This window comes from Rosa chinensis, chromosome 5 (assembly GCF_002994745.2).
Source record: "Rosa chinensis cultivar Old Blush chromosome 5, RchiOBHm-V2, whole genome shotgun sequence".
Taxonomy (NCBI): Eukaryota; Viridiplantae; Streptophyta; class Magnoliopsida; order Rosales; family Rosaceae; genus Rosa; species Rosa chinensis.
In genome coordinates, this window is record NC_037092.1 from 12,067,386 (window position 1) to 12,086,754 (window position 19,369).

The 19,369-nt window shown below is 38.1% G+C and overlaps 3 protein-coding genes across 6 annotated transcripts; 2 read left to right on the forward strand and 1 right to left on the reverse strand.

Moving 5' to 3' along the window:
• The first annotated feature begins 4,063 nt into the window (after positions 1-4,063).
• Positions 4,064-5,797, forward strand: LOC112164760. Its single transcript, XM_024301057.2, has one exon. The coding sequence runs from the start codon at positions 4,183-4,185 to the stop codon at positions 5,575-5,577; it is 1,395 nt and encodes a 464-aa protein (XP_024156825.1). The 5' UTR covers positions 4,064-4,182; the 3' UTR covers positions 5,578-5,797.
• Positions 5,798-7,205: 1,408 nt separating this feature from the next.
• Positions 7,206-8,470, reverse strand: LOC112164761 (putative germin-like protein 2-2). Its single transcript, XM_024301058.2, has 2 exons — positions 7,940-8,470; positions 7,206-7,839 (listed from the first exon to the last, which is right to left on the reverse strand). Exons 1-2 carry the CDS (start codon positions 8,049-8,051, stop codon positions 7,301-7,303), a joined length of 651 nt encoding a protein of 216 aa, XP_024156826.1. The 5' UTR covers positions 8,052-8,470; the 3' UTR covers positions 7,206-7,300.
• A 5,646-nt stretch (positions 8,471-14,116) lies between these two features.
• Positions 14,117-18,051, forward strand: LOC112202223 (dihydroceramide fatty acyl 2-hydroxylase FAH1). Of its 4 annotated transcripts, none has more exons than XM_024343168.2 (8): positions 14,117-14,272; positions 15,083-15,156; positions 15,761-15,853; positions 16,362-16,558; positions 16,644-16,749; positions 17,115-17,261; positions 17,374-17,545; positions 17,831-18,051. In XM_024343168.2, exons 2-7 carry the CDS (start codon positions 15,106-15,108, stop codon positions 17,497-17,499), a joined length of 720 nt encoding a protein of 239 aa, XP_024198936.1. In that variant the 5' UTR covers positions 14,117-14,272; positions 15,083-15,105; the 3' UTR covers positions 17,500-17,545; positions 17,831-18,051. The 4 variants fall into 4 exon arrangements, with proteins under 4 accessions (XP_024198936.1, XP_040375597.1, XP_024198935.1 ...); XM_040519663.1 differs by lacking the exon at positions 17,831-18,051 and adding an exon at positions 17,622-17,801 and having other exon boundaries at positions 15,053-15,156; XM_024343167.2 differs by having other exon boundaries at positions 14,118-14,275; positions 15,055-15,156.
• Positions 18,052-19,369: the final 1,318 nt, after the last annotated feature.

The window sequence follows — 19,369 nt, forward strand, 5'->3', positions numbered from 1 at the left end:
AGCTTCATCCTTTCTTTTCTGGAAAGAGAGTCCATTTTAAAGCTCCAACCTTCCTTTCACTTCCACGCGTTCAACTTTGGAAGAATAGTAAAGAAATGAAACAACTGCAGCTGTACGCAGTATCACAAACCACGTAATTAAGCACTGTACGAACCAAAAGAAAATCACAGAGTATCTGAACTAAATGGGTAATATTCCACGTGCCTCTCATTCTAATCATTCCAGAACCTTAAATGATTAATCAAATGCTACGTGCTTGATTCTCAGGCCAATTAACATGCATGTTTCATTTGTTTTACTGCTCTCACTTTAATCCCCAGATATTTCTTCTATTTTGGTCTATCACTTTCTGGGATTAAAGAACCAGCTGCCATTAGATTCGAATCACATCAGTGGAGATTGGGTCCCCGGCTTTAGGAAAAACTATCCGGAATAATAAGTTGCTCCAATTGTGGTGGTTTTCAGTGTGCAGTAGCCAGTGGGGGACATCTATCACATGAATTAAAAGGTGATCGTTTAAAAATTGGGATTGTTGGTGAAATTGGTTTTACACTTGGCAGATTTTCCATGATTTGATTTCAATTTTATTTTGTTGAATATATAATCAAATATATATAGAAAAACGAATGGGGTAAAGTCTTATCTGAACAACTCATGAAGTGATTGGATTGGTTTTATGGCACCATTCATTTTGAGCACTAGACTTGGATTAGAATTGCGTAGTGGACAAAGGTTAAGTTGGGTAGCAACTTGAAAAGGATTTATACTATTCTTGTCGAAGAAAAAAAAGGATTCATATTATTTGGCCACTAAAGCTAAAAAGACCATTCAAAGTTTCAAACAAAACAAAACAAAATGATAAAGTAACCCAAAAAGTTCAATTGAATGGAACACTTTCGACTTATGGAGATTTCACTGGTTTTTTTTTTTTTTTTTTTTGAAGGGGATTTCAATGGTTATTTTAACTTTGTTTTTTGGGATTAGTCGGAAAAACAACTCTTTGTTTTTTGGACGGGTTGGTGATCGGTTACGTTAATTATACTACACTAGCTAGAATGCTATATACATGAGATATTTATTTTGTTGGGTTACATGCAATTATATATTCTGTGTCACCTGAAGTTTAGCGTGTGGCAGTTTTGGCACGTGTTGTGCTTTCCTCCCTTGGAGGGTTTGCTGCCTTGTTGGATTATGATGGGCTGTTAGCCTTTATGTCTATATTGTTATGTTTGGTGTTTATCTTGTAAATTTTCTGTGTCTTGTCTCTCTGTTTGTAAAGTTTTACTTATTCAATAAAGGTCATCCTTCCACCGCCAAAAAAAATAAAAAATAATATTGTACGTTATTATGCAGGAAGTTATCAAAAATTTTCTTTGTTTGTATAACTTCACCTCAGGTGTTGAATTTGTGACACAAATTTCCTTTTCAGCTATCATTTTTTTTTTAACAGGATATAGATTTCATCATATTCAATAGCTATAATTATGAACTAGAGTCTAACATGTACTTGAATAAGAAACGGACAAGTCTCAAACTCTACCAAGCAAATGCAAACTCATTACAAGACTGTTTAGAGCTCGCTATAAGCAAGCTTATAATACAAAGAACAACTCTGTGTCTCCTAAGACAAACTCATATTCTAGCCTCCTATTTGTAAAATATTATTTGGACCTAATATTATCTACATTAAGTAAATAACAAATTGATTAAGCTTATTACAATAAATAGGAAATATATAAATTATTTACCTAGACACCTAATAAGCTTTGGTATGTCACTCATATGGTTAGGAATCAATTTTTGATAAAAATAAATATCTAATTAGTTGATATGATAACTATAGCATCTTTACTGATAACTCATTGGCTTGGATATCATCTTTTATGGGAAGACTTATCTAGCTTATATATATATATAGGTGCTTGAAGTCCCTATTCACTGTGTGACAAAACATTCAGTCCTGCCCCATAGAGAGGAGTTAAACACATAGTTCTGTAGAAGACTTCTTGCGTGTGGCTGCTTGAGGTTTTTGGAGCTCGGATCAAATTGTGTTGGAAAGCTATTGCTGCTGTTGCTTGTGAACAAATGGCTGTTGTGAATGAAGCAGGTGATGCACCTTCTCTTGATGTGTTCTAGTTCATGTTGTATTGGTCATTTAGTTGTGTTTATGCATTTTGTGAAATGATCTTGGTTTGCTCATTAAGTTAACATTGCTAATCACGTAATTGTGGTACCAACAAAACGCTACTTCCGAGCAAACAAACAGGAGCCAGCTCCTTGTTCATAAGCCGCTTGACAACCAATCTTATTTCACATAATTACCAACTCCCGAAGCAATCATGATTTGAAATAATTGGTCATGTATCAGTTATCAACCTAAAGCCCAAGAAGGTCCACCTCTTAGACAAGGCCCACCTTCATCACTAAGTGACAAATGAGGGTGGCAAGACACCCTCCCTACTGGCCCAAAGCAAGTAGCCCATCAACCCAAGGTTAGACCTAGGCCCAAACCCGAGCAAAGAGGACAACAGCCCTAGCCCGTACTGGCCAGATTGCTGCTACCACTTTCCGTCTCTCCGATGGCCGCCCAATCCATCTCACCATCAGATCCGACAGAAACAATTCGAGCAGAGACCGCTGACAATCCAAGCCGTGCACCTCTTGCTTCAAATCCCATCGCAGCCGGCAGGAAATCTGCCCATAGCTGAGATCGACGAAGAGAGCCTCGTCCAATCCGGCAAATCACCACCTCCGATCCACTTCTTTGCAGCCCCCAATCGCACCGCACTCCTCGTGGCACGTAACAGGTCTTCTACGATTAGAGCCCCCTCTTAAATTGGAGCCCTGCCGTGAAACAACCTCAATGACGAGAAGCCTCGTCTCTACCAGATTCAACGAAATCCACCGCCGCCTCTCTCTGCTCAGAGTCTAGGGTTTCTAGAGCTGCTTTTCCTAGTTCATTAGATTTGAAACTTCTAATTTATTCATTTTTCAGCTATCATTGATTGAATGGTTGTATTGAGTTTGCGACAATATTATGTAATTAAATTCGCTAGGAATGTGGATGTGATCACTTGCAAGGTGATCATTAGTGCCAAAATTGAAGGGATAAAGTAGTTTAGTCAAGTTGGTTTTTTTGTTTTCAACTATACAGATCATGAAAAAGTAAATTATGAATTTGGTATAATCATTAATGAGGTGTGACTAAAACTTGTCAAAGAATTATAAATTAATATTTATTTTTCTCTATGAAAATTACATAAGAAGGAGGAATAGCACACCACAACTCTTTCACTCAATCACTCAATTACCACTTGACAAAAAAAATCCACAAGTTCTTCATTAGGTTATTTAGGTCATTAATCAACAAAATTCTTAGTTAGGTCATTTAGGCCATCCCCAATAGGAAATTGAAAGACCGTTTCCATACATTTAAAATTCCATCCAAATGTCGGTTTTCTACCAACCTATTAATCCCAAAAACAAATTAAGAAACCAAATTCCCGACCTAACTTTAAAAACTTTGGAAAACAAAATTATAACAAAGAACTGAAAAGTCCTTATGTATTCCCAATTAATTAAAAATAAAAAGAGTTGGAGATATTTAAGATGAGATAAATGAGGAGGAATAAATCAATTTTAAACCATTTTTAGTTATAAATTTTCTTATCTTCACTCATTTCCTCTCAAAGCAATAACCACTTCAATATGTAGTTCAAAAAAATGAAAAACAAAACAGAAAAAAACAAAATTAACAGAAGCGTTACAAAAGCAGTCTTTATTACAAGAGCTCAAGAAACCCCAAACAGTGAAACAGAGACCAAAAGTCCAAAAGACAAAGCCTTTCGACCTTTCCCATAACAAACCCCCCGTCGTCTTGTCTCGATCCCAATTATTTACGGACAGAGGCCGTCGTTCAAAGTTTCAACCTTTCAACGCAACACGCTTCTTCACTCATAATTTCCTCTCGCTTTCGCACCAAATTTTTATTTCTTTATTCAAATTTAATTCGCCCCAAAAAACCCCAATTTTCCATCTGCTATAAAACCAAGTTTGAGCTCTCTCCAATCTAAAACTAAGTCTCTCACTTTCTTAGTTTCCTGTGGACCGTGGGAAACACCCAATTCCCATCTCTATCAAAGGTTGGTCCACAATTTCTCTCATTTTCTCATCTCAGTGAAGATGCCGCTCCCATGGAAGAAAACCCGGGTGGGGCGGATTTCCCAAATGGTGGCGGATCTACAATCCCCGAAAAAAGGGGGATCGCTAGTTGTCCAGACTGGATTCCCTGCTTCTCTTATAGATCTCTTCGTCAAAAACCGCGATCGGTTGAGAAAACGGTCGAAAAATAACAACAAGAAGAAGAATTCGGAAAAAAGGTCGGATTTTGACTCTGTTGACCGGGTCTCCGATCCGATCGTGTCGTGTTCTGAAAAGGGTTCCGGTGATTCGTCGATTTTGGCGGTACCCAGTTCGGGAGAGATCGAGAATTTCACCGCCGGAGAAGATGGTCATGGTGTTTCGGAAGACACTGGTTCTCGGGTTTCGGGTGAAATCGAGGCGGGAAGTTCTGGAATTGTTGTTGAGGAATCGGGCCGTGGAAGCTGTGGAGATTTGACTTCGGTTTTTGTGGCGGTGGCGAAGGTGTTTGCGGTGGTGGCTTTGGCTCTGTGCACCACCAAGTTCGCCGTTGGGATCACGCTGTCTGCTTTTCTGCTTTTGTTTCTGGAATGCGTGGGTAAGCACTTTTCTTGTTTAGCGAAACCTTGCTCGAATGCGAAATCGGCTTGGCAATATATGGCTAAAAGGATCGGCTATGCAGTATTGGTTTTGAGGAGTGATGTGATTGTGAAAGAAAAGAGTGATGGTGTTGTGTTTGAATTGGTTGAACCTGGGGTTGAATCAGACTCTTCATTTGAAGAGATTGAGGTTGTGGAGCTTAAGAGTAGTGGTAGTGTGCGTATTGATGAAGGTATTGGTCAGAAGAGTTTGATTGAGTATTTGAATATGGATGGTGAGAAGTCGGAGAAGATTGAGACGGGTGATCATACTGAGGACTTGTCGGTTTCGGTTTGTAAGAAGAGTAAGAGTAAGGGTAGAAAGAGGTGTGTGTCTAATATGGGAGCAAAGCTTATCAAGAGGTTTATGCCTAAGAAATTGCGTAAGAAGAATCGGTCTGGGGCGGAGCCGGAGCCAAAGCTTAGTGAAGTTTGTGTTGACGTGGTAGAAGAGGGATTGGTAGAACAAGAAAGCCAAAGAGAAGGGTTCAGTGCTGAGGAAGAAGAAGGTGAAAACAGTTCAATGGTGTCAGTAAATTCAGTAAATAAGTGTGAAAAACAAGAAGCTGATGGAATAGTAACTTCATTGATTGTTGGAAAGAAGGGAACAGAAAGCAAAGGGAATTTTGGGTATCTGATTCTGTTTTTGATAGCTCTTGCTGGACTTGTTGGAGGTCGGGTTTTAGCTCTGATGCTTATAATCACTTGGTGCTTTATGTTGAAGGTGATTAGGTCTTGGAGCAGTTCAGGCGATATGCCCCTCCCCCTGAAAAGGTGTTCTTTCCCAATTTCCTTGTAGAAATGTGGAGTTGTTATAGACTTATAGTGATGTTCTTTTTTTATTTGGCTTCAGATATAGTGTTCTTAAGTCTCAAACTGTAGTCTGGCACTGAAAGCTTAGTGTGATAGAATTTCCAACCTTTTCGTTGGCAACCCAGCTTGAGGTGTTGTACTCTAAACTGTAAATTGTTGCAGATACAGATTATAATATAGTTCTTGTTTTTGTTTCCTTGTATCAATTTCGCTTGTTTTTGACGGGCAAATTACTTTGTCATTGTTTCTGTACCTCATTTGAATATCTATTGGCTGAAAGCCTCTGGCTTATACCAAAGACCTTCTTTGTTTTTCAGATGGTAAGAAAATATTCAAGCTTAATATGTACAAATACTATAACAGTCTAGTCTTAAGGTGGTATTATAATCTATACTTCTCTTTTTAGAAGTTTATATATTGCCAAAGTTGATAGCAAGTTGGGTTGATGCTAAAAAGAACAATGATACCAGAAGTGAAAAGTTATGGAGAAAAGTTCTAGAATTACCAAGCATTATGGGTTAACCTATCACAACTCATTACTTTATCATGGATTAGAGATTGATTTTAAACTCTGGTTTGCTATTTGGAAATTCGTCTTTATCCTGTCCAGCCACTGAAATGTAATTGCTTGAAAAAAAAAACACAGAAATAAGATTTGAACAGAGAACCAGAATATGGAAGCTTCTTATGAACCTTTGATCTATTCTCCACCTTTAATTTAGTACCATCTCAAGTGGTCTTTTTAATTCTGTTCTGGTAGTTACGGAGTCTGTGATCATATTATCACCAGAATTCTTGCTTTTTATATCACTCCTAAATTGGCAACCGATTGCTCCTTGGCAATTGGTTTGATTATTCTTCTTGTCTCTGAAACTTTCAGCTTATTGACCTGCCTTTCCATAAAAGTTCAGCAGGACCTTATTACGCTGAATGAGAGTATGCTCTTAACAGAAATAACTGTTGCGTCATTTGGTTCTATTGGTCTTCCAATTTAGTAATTCTTGTTTACAGATTCTTTTTCATGCAAATCATTGAAGTCCTTGAATTACTGGTGACCCAGCAAAGTCATTGTTCATAGTGATCCTTGGCATTCTCCTGACTCTCACACTCCAGGTACATCTCAATTAGTGCTCTTCCCACACATATGGTATATTGCACAAGTGAAAAGTCATTTACAACAATGTGTAGACAAACTTGCAGATGATATATTGAGCAGATAGACTATCTTACAGATTTAACTTCAATACAGGAATTAAAATCTGCCCTAATCATATCTGTCATATCCAGTCTTAATTCTTTGAAATGCTCTACCTTGTATCAGCAAGTGCATGTACCATAGAATTTCATGAAACAATGCCTTTGTGAACAAAGTTTTCACCCATCTAAGCAGAAGCATTGATTCAAATCTTGTACTGTAGGAGTTATTTTAGTTAACAATCCTAGTGATGAGACAAAAATGAAACTGAGCTCTGCTTTATGTAAGAAATTTCGAAAAGAATTGATTCCATGAAGATTTTGGTACAAACTTCTACAAATGGAACACGCAATACGCAACTCACAATTTGATTTTGATGGAGATCTTAGCACACACTTCTACAATTCTAACACATAAGATGCAAATGAATAGCCCTGTTCACGAATCAGAAACTCGTCTTCAGACTCTAATTACGGAGGGTGAAATGAATCAGAAACTCTTCCATAAAAATACTCTAAAATTTTGCCTGCAGACTGCTAATAATGGATTTGTCAACTTGGAAAGCCTTGGCCAGAACATCATCTGAAATTGAGGGATTGGGTCCAAAAACTGAGTTAGCAATAGTGATGACTCCAGGGTTTTGGCTGCTCAGAGAAGACTGTGAAATGGCTGTTCCAGATCCCAGATTTTGCTGGAAGTGAACTAGTCCAATAGGGAAAACAAACACATCACCCTTCTTGAGGACCTTTGAGATGAGCTTATTCTCTGGGTTGGAGGTCACAAAGCCAACATAGAGCTTGCCTTTCACAACTGTCAGAATCTCAGTGGCACGAGGATGAGTGTGGGGAGGGGTAACACCACCTGGTGCATAGTCAATTCGAGCCAGTGAGATGCCAAGGGTGTTGAGTCCTGGAATTTGAGCCACATTGACTGGGGTAATTTTAACGCCAAGAGGGTTTGTGGTGTTTCCGGGCATGTGAAGTCCTCCGAAGGAGAAATGGTCAGCTTGTGCTAGCTTGGAGTCCAAGCAAGGGAACCCATTTACTCTTATTACTGTACACAAATTGAATAAACACAAAAGTTAATTATACATACATGAAACGCAAAGAAAGCTTATTTTAGCAGAAGTAAACTGAAACGTTTTGATATAAACCTGAGCTAGTAGTGTCAGCAATGCAGAAATCTTGCAGTGGTTTAGGCTCGAAAGCAATGACCAGAGAACATGTCATTGCTACAAAAGCCAAAAGCACAATTTGGTTTGCCATTTTAGTTTCCTATGAGATTATGAAAACTGCAAATGAAAGATTACAAGGATTGAGAGAGTTGTGAAGCAATCAGGTACCAACTTGGATATTTATAGAAAAGGGTTTAGAAGTAGCTGATGGTTCTGAATGAAGAACAAGCTGCCGGCCTTTGCATTATAGACATTAGAAAAGTCTCGAACGGTTTTTAGATGCTGAATTAACAGTGCATGCATTAAGTTCCAAAATTCGTTCAGAATTTTTAATCCTCTCTTAATTTTCTATTCCTTGCGAATTTGAATGGATATTTCACCATGCATATGTTAAACATATCAAGCCATAGCATTATGTTAACATTTCAGGGTCCAAATTTAAAGGCATGCTCCGGCTGGGCTGATATGGTCAGATTATCAGCTAGTTATCTTGCCATTTGTCTGCTTCCAAAGACTGGCCAGCTTTCCCTAAAGACCAATTCACAGTGCCATAATTGATTTGATAAAAGATTACTATTTACTACAAAGAAAGATTAAGGATTTTTTTATTTTTTTTCCGATTACAATGATTAAGGAAACTGATTCATTATTTTAACAATTACAGGCTTCTGCTTCTCTCCATGGATCATTTGAACTTGCCTCTTTTCACTTCACAAACAGAAGATATCAACTAGAAGTTGTAACTCAGCTACAATTGCTTCTGATGGGTAAATCTTTGAAGCCATGGAGAAACATCATCAAACGATACCGGAGTTGCCTCAAAAGAATCAACTAGCCAGATTTTCGAACTAGATATGTCACAAAACCATTGTAGTTCATCTAATTATTCCTTCTGGGATGGTCAAAATAAGCAGGAGTCTATACACGGTTGCAAGTGAGGGGCTTGAAGGGTTGAACAATAAGGAGTCAAAAGTAATAAAAGAACAAAGAATTTGAATGTAGGTAGGTGGTTTCATGGCTAATAATTACCAAGACACTTTTGGATAAAAAATGCCACACCTAAAAATAATGGTCAAGTTGAAGACAATATCAGAACACAAAACCAGTTACTAGCCTATTGCTTGTCAATTCCCAATTCCGCCATGAGTCCAAGAATGCACAGATGGGCGACTAGGAGATGAATTAGGCCCCAAATTGAATATGTATGTGTAACCTTTTCGTCCGCCAACTTCTAGATCGTACATGAGAGGGCATGTCGAAGAATAAAGAGTCAAAGTATAAGAGAATGAAAGAATCTGAATGTGGGTGGTCGCCGCTATCAATATTAAGAAGTTTGGGTGAAAAATTTATGAAACTGCAAGATTTTTCATTTCATTCTTGCTAACTTTCTCCATCTAATTACGAAGGAAAGTGAAGAAGATCAAACAGAAGAGAACGAAGAAATGGCAGATCAACATGGTGAGAGCTTGAATATATAAAACGGAGTTATGAAAGAGCAGCACAAAGCTCCCTATATATACCCACTTGACACAGAATTCAAACTGCTGCAGGGCGCGTACAATACTACAATTCAACGTTCAAATCAAATTTGTCAGCATGCGACAAATCAAACATTGCTGCCTAAAATTCGAAGCTCCCTGTACTGTTGGTCTTAGATGGGTGTTACTTTTACCGCCCAAGGATCAAGAATATAATTCAAAAGTTAACACCATACCTCCATTAGTTGCAGTACATGTTTGCAAGGCCGGTCCTGAAAAGTAAGAGACCTAGTGTGATAATTTAATCAAGGCCTAATGTTCATTACATCCTCAGGGCCGCCCCTGCGTGTTTGAAGGGCACACTAGGATGTGATTCATGTGAAGCTAACAAAAGTGACACCTGACTTGACATAAGAACCCAAAACAAAAATGGGTTGACATATGTCATATATAGGGAGCTAAGAAAAGTGAAGACATCCTCATATGCTTATAAGTTATAACGTAGTTTCATTCTGAGAATGTTGGATATTTTGGGTCCATTTGTTTCAATTATCTAATTATTAGAGAGTTTTTATACACATATAGTCTGTCGAGTAAAACTGAAACAGATTTTGATACTATTCAAATGATTAAGCCATTTTTCGAGAAATGAGAAACTGATAATTATATGTATGATTCCTATAATTGAATTGGACAAGATGATCCTGCTTTCTCTCTTTCAAGGAGCCAAAGTCTAATGAAAAGCGTGGTAAAACACCACAGAATAGTCTGTTGTTCTGGACAAAAACCAATTCTCGAAAGTCGAAATTGAAAATTATTGGCGCAATAAATAGGTGGAGAACATGTCTGATATTGCAAGTGGACGAGAAAATTTGGTAATTGTTGGAATTGACCAGCTCCAAATTTCATCTAAATCCGTCTCATAGTTCATGTGCTTTTCTACGTTTGGTTAAACAGATAGATATAGTCAAACAGACCAACACTGGTAATTAATATAATGAAAACAAAGAGGCAAATTATACGTACATGTAATTAGAAGCTTGATAAAAAGCCTGCAATTCATACAACTCAAGGAACAAAAAAAACCTTCAAAGGAAACTATCACAATTCATGAAGCCAGTGCATTTTGATCCATGTTCTTCTTGGATATATGCATTGCAAACCACCATTGACATGATAGCGTATCCATCCCCATCGAAGAACTTCCCCATCAAGCCATATTTATATTGCAGAGACGCAGATGCAGATTGTCTTCTCCGATCAATCATGGCTCCCGGATTGGGTTGCTAATTGTTAAGGAAAGCGAAGAAGAACAGGAAGAAGAAAAAGAAGAAATGGGCAATCACCATGCTTAATTGAGAGCCTCAAAGAGCACGAGCTGTCAAAGAAACTAGGACAGAGGAGCTGCCTACATAAATAGGTGTATAAACACAGAGAGGCAGCACAATCAGAAGTTGGGCAGCCCTACTATATTTCAAAATTTGAAATGCCAGATCTGATGTTTGATGGGTTTGCTTAGGCTGCTCATGGTTTGAAAGTATATTTTAAACCGTTGAGCATCTTTCAATTATTTGCAGCCAACTGTCCAAAGGTGTGGTTGCACATGATGTGAAGCTAACGTCTTGCATCAAAGTCCAACGCTAAACATACTTACCTCCGGTCCTACCGACTTGCCATACCCAAAAATATCTATGATATCGTAAGATTGAATTAAAATAGAAAGGCTATATTTCAAAGTCTTGAATACGACTCACAGATATTATGCGTTGTGTAATATAAAAAATTATTTTTTCTTTTGCCATTGCAATGAGAGAGACTTTGCTAAAAAAATAGTTTTTGCTCCTCAATCAATAAGAAGATGGAAAAAACCCTAGCCGCATCTCAGCGAGAGAAAGGAAAACCTTAGCTCAAAAACAAAACCTTCAGGTTGCTTGCATGGAGGACGTCGACGAGATGGCAGTGGGATTGGCTACATCCTTGGTACTGGCGGATGCACGTTGGCCGGTCGATCTGCGGCCTTCTCATGGTGAAGGATTACGTCGATCACAGACGTACCTTGTGGGGAAAAGACTGACAGCTAGAGCCTTCAACAAACGATCGTTTATGGGGATGTTCCGGCGAGCGTGGGGACTGAATGGTCGATACACCGTCCAAGAGCATGATGACCGCTTTCTCTTCACACTGTCGGACCCAACTGATCGTAACTGGATTCTCCGGGGTGGTCCGTGGGGTTTTGATAGAGCCCCGGTGGTTTTGGAACCATATGATGGAGTTGGAGCAATCAAAGATGTGCCGCTTACTAAACTTGCTTTCTGGATCAAGGTGCGTGGATTACCGCTGGATTTTCACACGGATCATTGCCTTAGAAGGGTAGGCAGTGCTTTAGGTCGGTTTGTTCAAAAGGATACTACAGAGTTTGCTGTAGGCCGCATCCGGATTCGGGTTGAGGTGGACCTGCTGCAGCCTCTCATCTTTCGACGTAGCTTTACAGTCGATGATGGTATTGTGGTGGATTTGGAATTTTTCTTCGAAAATTTGTATGGCAGGTGCAAGGACTATGGTCTTGTCACCCATGTTGGCTTGCCGTGTTCTGGCCCTGCTTTGCCTGTTGAGCTACAGACTGCTACTCCAGTAGTACGTCGAAACTTGGAGCATGCTTTGAACTAGGTGGGTGTGATGCAGGCGGCGGGGTCAAAATTGGTTTTTGGGGCACAGAGTACCCCCCAGGTCTGTTTGGAGAGATTTATGCCGCATGCTAAACCTAAGGTGAGGAAAGAAATTCGTCGGAGGCATTCTGCTGGCAGTGGAGAGGGGAGCTCTGGGGTGCAGACAACTTCCAATGCGCCGGAGCTTGATGGGGGTAGTGAGCCAAAGTCTAATGGGTCAGACAAGGGGACGTTTGGAGCAGACAGTTCGACAAACCATGCCCCAAATCAGGCCATGCATTCTCCTAGATGTGGGATGCGTCGTAAGCATGTGGATGAGGATGGGCCTTTGCCAAAAAAGCTGCAATTGAGTTTGGCAGTTGGAAGAACTAATTTTGATGCCATGACCATGGGGTTGTGCAATGTCACGCCGGCTGAGCAGGTATACAAGAAGAGAGGTCGGCCCAAAGGTACAAAAAACAAAGCTAAGGAACCCAAGACTGTTCACGCTTCTCCTATGAAAAAGTCCCCATCACAGAAACGTAAGTCTCCAAGAAAAGCGGAAAAATTGGTGAATGGTTTGCCGGAATTCACTTTAGTTGAGGTTGTCCGTGGTTCCACCCTGTCTCAGGGGAAGGAACCTATAGTTGCTTAGTAGGTGCTCCTAGTTTTGATTGTCTATGCTAGTAATAAGAATGTCTCTATGAGTCTTGTGGAAGTGCTTAGATTTAGCGTACCACAATTGCGTGCTCGGCGTCTTAAGGTTAGGTAGAATTGATTGCCTGCAAGGCGAGATATTTTTATGTGGCATAGACTACTCTGAGCAGAAATGTATTATTGGAGTAGTCTTCTGTACTATTGTTGATCTATGAACCGGGGCATACTATTGGTATGCTGCCATTTTCTCAAAAAAAAAAAATGAGAGAAACTTTGATTTTCTTTGAAATTCCTTATAAAAATGACAAAAGTGTTTTCAGAAAATAAAAAACATTTCTGATATTATTTGGTAAAGAGATCTCTTTGGTAAAAAGAGATCGAAGTGTTTTTTTTATTTTTTTATACGAGCAAAAGTTTTGGACAGAGGAAGACTGTTCTACATCTCTGCACTAGGACAGACCCACAACTTCGACCACGAAAGATTGACGTGAGATACGTACATGTCTCTACAACCCCTTTGTATGGATTTTCGCAAGAGATTTCTAGAATCCACAACCCAATGCAGGGATGAAATTTTTTTTTTTTTTTTTTTTTTTGTGATTTTTGAATAAGCATTTTTACAAAAATAAAAAAATTATAAAAAACGTTATGTACTTCTAACAAAAAACCGGTTTATTTGTTGTTTTGTTGTACCCATCTCTGTTAGCTTTAATGTGTGTCGGGGATGTTGTAACTCCATTTTTTGCTGTCCCTTTAGATCTTAGGGCATGTTTACTTACTTGGAATGAGAGGGAATGATTACGGGGTAAATTTATTCCTGTGTTTACTAACACATAAAAGAATTTGAATGATTCCGGGTAAAAGTATTCATGCGTTTACTAACACATGAAGGAATCAGAATGGATGTAGTCCCACCTCCTTTATAAGGAATCGATTCCTGAATACTCAAGAATTTGATTACGAAGGGGGGAGATGAGTTTAGGAATCAACTCATCCGTAATCAATACCGATTCATTTCTTCTCTCATTCCAGTTGTCTCCGATTCATGATTATTTCTATTCCAAGTAAGTAAACGTGTCATTAGAGTTCAAGTTCAGGTCATTGGACCTTACGTGTAGTTAGAAGCAGTCAACTTCGGTTTGTATTGTTATTCTTACTCTTAAATTACCTTCTCATTCAATAAAGTCCTTTCCAACTGATCCCGGTAAAACCCTGTTAGAGAAAATTAAAATTGTTGTTGTTAAGGGATTGGGTAAAAGTGAAAAACACGAATTGATGGCTGGCAAGGACAGGTGGCACACTGTCACTGACAACGGCTGAAAGAGAACAAGAGGCAAAGCTGTAAATCCGAAGGCTCCATATATGCGTTTTATTCTCACTCGCCTTCTCATCACGAGTTGGTTTCTGTGCGCTTAACCTCTTCAGCTCGTGGTCGCGGTCTCTGTTTTTTCCACCAACAAAAAAACCAAACTTTGCACTCTGACAATCTTTCTGGGGTTTTCCCAGTTGGTCCTGCATTGTACTAAAAAAAAAAGGTCAGTCTTTATCATTCTAATCTGTATGAATGCTCAGAAAGTTGTGAACTTGTATAGGAATTCTGCAAGTTTCTGTGCAAATTGGATCTGGGTTTTGTAATATTATACTGATCGTGTTAATTGTTGAACTGGGCTCTCTGGTATTTGTGTATAAGATGCATTGTTGGATGAGGTTTTCTGTCTGGGTTTGTTTCTTCTCTCCTGCATTGTGTGTTAAATTTGATATGTGTAATAAACCTCATAAATTCTGGGAATTTAGTTTTTTGGTATTTGATTTGAGGTCTCTTTGCTACCAAAGATCTATGATATGTAGAAATCTCCAGAACTGATTAAAATTATAAGTATTAAGTTGATGTCTAACATTCAAAGCAGTGTACTCCAAAAGATCGAAATGCATGATAGGGACTAAAAAGATTTGCTTAAGATCGCAACAAAATTGAGAAAGATATAACACTAAGAATGATTTGCCAATCTGAGTCAGTTTAGGAGGTTGCCTCGAGCAGTTTAAAGTAGTTCCTAGTTGCATCGAATTGTTTCTACTTATTTATTTTGTTCATGTTAGAAGAATGTCATTGCCTGGATACACCGTGGTTGGAACTTGTGTCGCACTTTATAATGGTTGGTTATAGAAACAAGGAATAAGAAAACTAATGCGAAGGAAAGCCAAACCAAGAATGAACTAATTCAATGGATTAGACTGTACCACCTGCACTGCTGCAGCTCATCCAAAGTAGAGAAAGCCCTATCATTACTTATTTGCCTGACTGTACATTTTTCAGGTTTTGAATTTATTTTTGTCCCCACTTCAGTTACTTAAGAAGCCTGCATAGATGGTCATCAAACCTTTTACCGTGGACTTGGATAAGCCTCTCGTCTTCCAGGTTACAATTCTTTACTATTGTTCTACATTTTGCACTTTTCTGCATGCCTGTTTTGTGTAAATTGTTTATTCGTATTTGAGATTCTTTATCCTTCATCTAATGAGTTTTGGTGCTATGTTTATGCACGTAAATATCCAGTAGCAGAATGGTTTTTCAGAAGTAGTTGTTATGTTTTGCTGGTTCTTAAGAATACACTCTCTTGCTTAATTGAAATTATTTTCATAAAGGTTGCTTTCTTTTCTTGTCAAGTTAATTTAACCTCCAATGGTTGAAGGGTGGCAGAGGCCTTAGCTTGACTTCCTCCATATATTTGCATTTGAATAGTCATTAGAAACAATAGTATAAACGATTTTGTTGTAATTGCTATTTGCTAATCTTAACCACTTGTTTTTGAACTATGTGCGTTTTAAACATTCTTTCTGAATTGCCAGTAAAATGAAAAACAAACTATCTGAAACACAAGTATCAGTGATAGACATATACATATATAAGAATATCTACTAATTCAGAAGACTTATTTGAAATATAATGTTTGTTGTGAATCAATCTTTTAGTTTTGTAATTCATCTCACTTTGACCTTCTACACCGCTGGGATTTTTTCAGGTTGGTCATCTTGGCGAAGCTTACAATGAATGGGTTCACCAACCTATTGTCAGCAAGGAAGGCCCCAGATTTTTTGCAAATGACTATATGGAGGTGTTACTTTAAGATCTTGCACTCATATAAATTCAAACAGGCACACAAATACCTGAATACCACATAACTAAGTGCATGAAATATAAATATTGTGGTGCGGTATATAGTACAAGTCATAGCCTTTGTATTTCTCTTCAAAGTAATACAGCAAATTTGGATTTGGAAAACCTTCTTTGCAGTGAAAACATGTTGAGTAGGATTATACTATTTAGCATTGAAACTATAGAACATCTGTTATGGTTATAGAGCAGCAAACAAGCATTAATAACTGTTATTGTTTTAATAAGAGATTCATCTTCTTGACTCTTGACTCTAAAATCCTAAAATCTTATCCTAAATGAGTTGAAATAAAATGCATATGCTAAAAGTTTGTATATCAGGAATTTTTTTTTTTTTGGCAGAATCAGTTCTGCAAGTCTGTCATGATGTCTTTTATGTTAGTTCAAATGTTCGTAATCTTCTCATGAATACTGTTGTGGCCGTCTATTGACTCATAAACTTGAAACAGCTCTTGACCCGCACAGCATGGTGGGTGATTCCACTTGTTTGGCTGCCTGTAGTATCCTGGTTAGTCTCCATGTCTTTTCGAATGGGGCTTACTTTACCTCAGGTAGCTTTAGCAGAGGTTGGTGGCATCTTTATTTGGACATTGATGGAGTATGTTTTGCATCGCTTCCTTTTTCATATGAAAACAACAGGCTATTGGTTGGTTCTCTATCCCTCCCTGTGATCTCTTCCCTCCCCCTTTTTGGTGTATTGGCAGCATCCATAATTTGGTCACTTTTTGTAGGGGAAACACCATTCATTATCTTTTTCATGGTTGCCATCACAAGCACCCTATGGATGGGATGCGCCTTGTTTTTCCCCCTGCTGCGACAGCTATTCTCTGTGTGCCGGTATGATCCATTTCACAATCTGATTAGACTAGTCTGTCTGAACACATAGCAATTAATGCTGACACTGATTGATCAGGCTAGGTGCAAATAATGTTTCTGAGTAATCTGCTGCTGTAGTACACATTTAAGTTTCACCCACTTAAATTTATCTGAGTAATCTCGTGTTACTGAACTCAAATAATTTTTTGGAGTAAAAACTCTCATCACTTTAATAATTGCCAATGAAATTGCAGTATTCTAGTTTGAGAGTAATTTATGTTATGCAAATTATATTTCGTATATGAATCCTATCATTTATATTTACTACTTATGGATTTTATCTGCTGTTTCTGATATATCATGGTATATGTCTGCTACTCTGCTAGTTTTGGAATACATTTAGGCTTTTATCACCTCCATCAGTTGCTCCGGCTTTGTTTGGAGGAACCTTGTTGGGATATGTAGCATATGATGTCACTCATTACTACCTGCACCATGGGAAGCCATACCAAAGATTGACTCAAGATCTGAAGGTAACAATTTGGAGACTACTCAAGATGTCCCGTCTTCTCCTCTCTCTGTCATACTTGATAGTATCTCTTGCATTTCTAAGCCTTCATAAATGCCTGCGTTTATGCTTGACAGAGATATCACTTGAACCATCACTTCAGAAATCAAAGTAAGGGATTCGGGATCACTTCCCCTTTATGGGACAATGTTTTCGGAACAGTGCCTTCAACAAAAGCTGCCGAGAAAATGAGTAACCAGTAGCACTGGCTGGTTAACATGGATCTTCTTGCTACTGTTTTAGTAACTAGTAAGCCTTTCTGCCTCTCATATCTCATTTTATAGCAACATCTTGCAATTTTTTATTTTATTTTTTCTTTTACTAGGCAGCTGGACTGCTGGAGTATAGTATTTTGCCTCACCTTTCTCTAAACCCAAAAATTGCCTGGTAGATAAAATGATTTTATGCAATGTACTGTAAACTTGCTTAATCACTATCTATATGATGTTTCATCCAAGTGTCCAACAACTTAACCACTTAGAGAACAATAACTTGCCGATAAATCCAGTTTACATTAGATTTTAACTGCTGCAGTATTTGGTGCTATGGAGCCTGACTGAGAAGATGACAATGACTCCATCAATACTTGAAGGACTTCTTGCTGCTTTGGATATGTAAAACTATTTAGGGGGTTTGGTTGCTTTGGCTCCATATGACCCCCAGAAACTGACTGCAATATTATTGTTCTTGTATCATGTATCCTTGTTACTACAATAGTAAATTGGAGATCTATGTTCGTCCTCTGCCTTTTATTATTCTTCTGCTTAGATTCTCATTTGGATAGATTTTGAGTAGTGTAGAGGCATATTGTTTACTGATCTAAACTTGGATTTGGGAGACAAAGCATTACCATATAACTGTGAGCTGCTTATTCCTCTTTAGGAGACAATAACTAGCCGAGTACTCTGTAGTCTCTGCCCACCTCCACCTTCCTCCATCGGGGAGAAAATTGAGGAAGGCAAGTCAAATGTTGTCGGTACTCGATGGTAATTTTGCAATCAGTCACGGAAGGCATAGTTTGGCAGTTTCGATCGAGACTATTATACAGAATATAAAGCCTTGCGTTACAAGTTAACTATAATGTTTTAAATATAAAATATCTCTACCCATCATCAACAATTCAATAACTTCTATATGGTATCAAAGCCATGATTTATTCAACCGTCACATTTGTTCCACGCCATAACCAATCTTACTCTTATATTCTAACATTTAAGGATAGAATCTTACTTCTGTAAGGAACGAATTTGCAATATTATTACAACAAAAATGTTAAGCATCAAATAATGTGTAGGAGATGGAAGACAGTTGGGAGTTACAGAGATACACAAACATGGTTTAACCACCAAATAATTGGAAACTTTCTTTTATGTACCGACGGTGTAAGTGACTCAACACTTATAAATTGATCTCAACCCTTTAATATTAGTAATCAATTTTTTTTTTAATAACCAAAAAGTGTATTTGATGTATCCAAACATCCATTCAAAATATCCCAATGCAAATGGTTTTTTGACACATCAGCACGAGAACTAGAATGTTGAAAATGTGTCAGCAAATGTCACTCTTAGAGCATATGCAGTAATGGACACTGCCTCAACTGTCAGGCCAATCACCCTTAGAGCATATGCAGCAATAGGCCCTACTTTTAGGGTGAAAAGTGCAAATCAAACTTTAGGCATAAAGACTGATATTGTGAATAGTATTGAGGGAAATGATAAAAGACTCCACTTTGGGTTAGGGAATGATAAAAAAAGCTCCATCTTATTTCAATATTGTTGTAAATATTATTATCTATGTGGATGTCCATTTAAATACTCATTAGTTATGTACTTTGATGTAAACCCTACCTCTATATAAAGGAGGCTAATGAGACTGAATGATAACACTTCTACTTCCTCCAAACTATTCTCTCTCTATCTTCTCTCCACTTTGTAACACGTTATCAGCACGCTCCGCTCTATTTTTGTTTCCTACCTATATACTCCATGATGATCAAACAGTTACGTGGGGCAACGTTGTTGCTTGTGACCAATAACTTGATCTATGAGCATTTTTTATTACTCCTTTTCA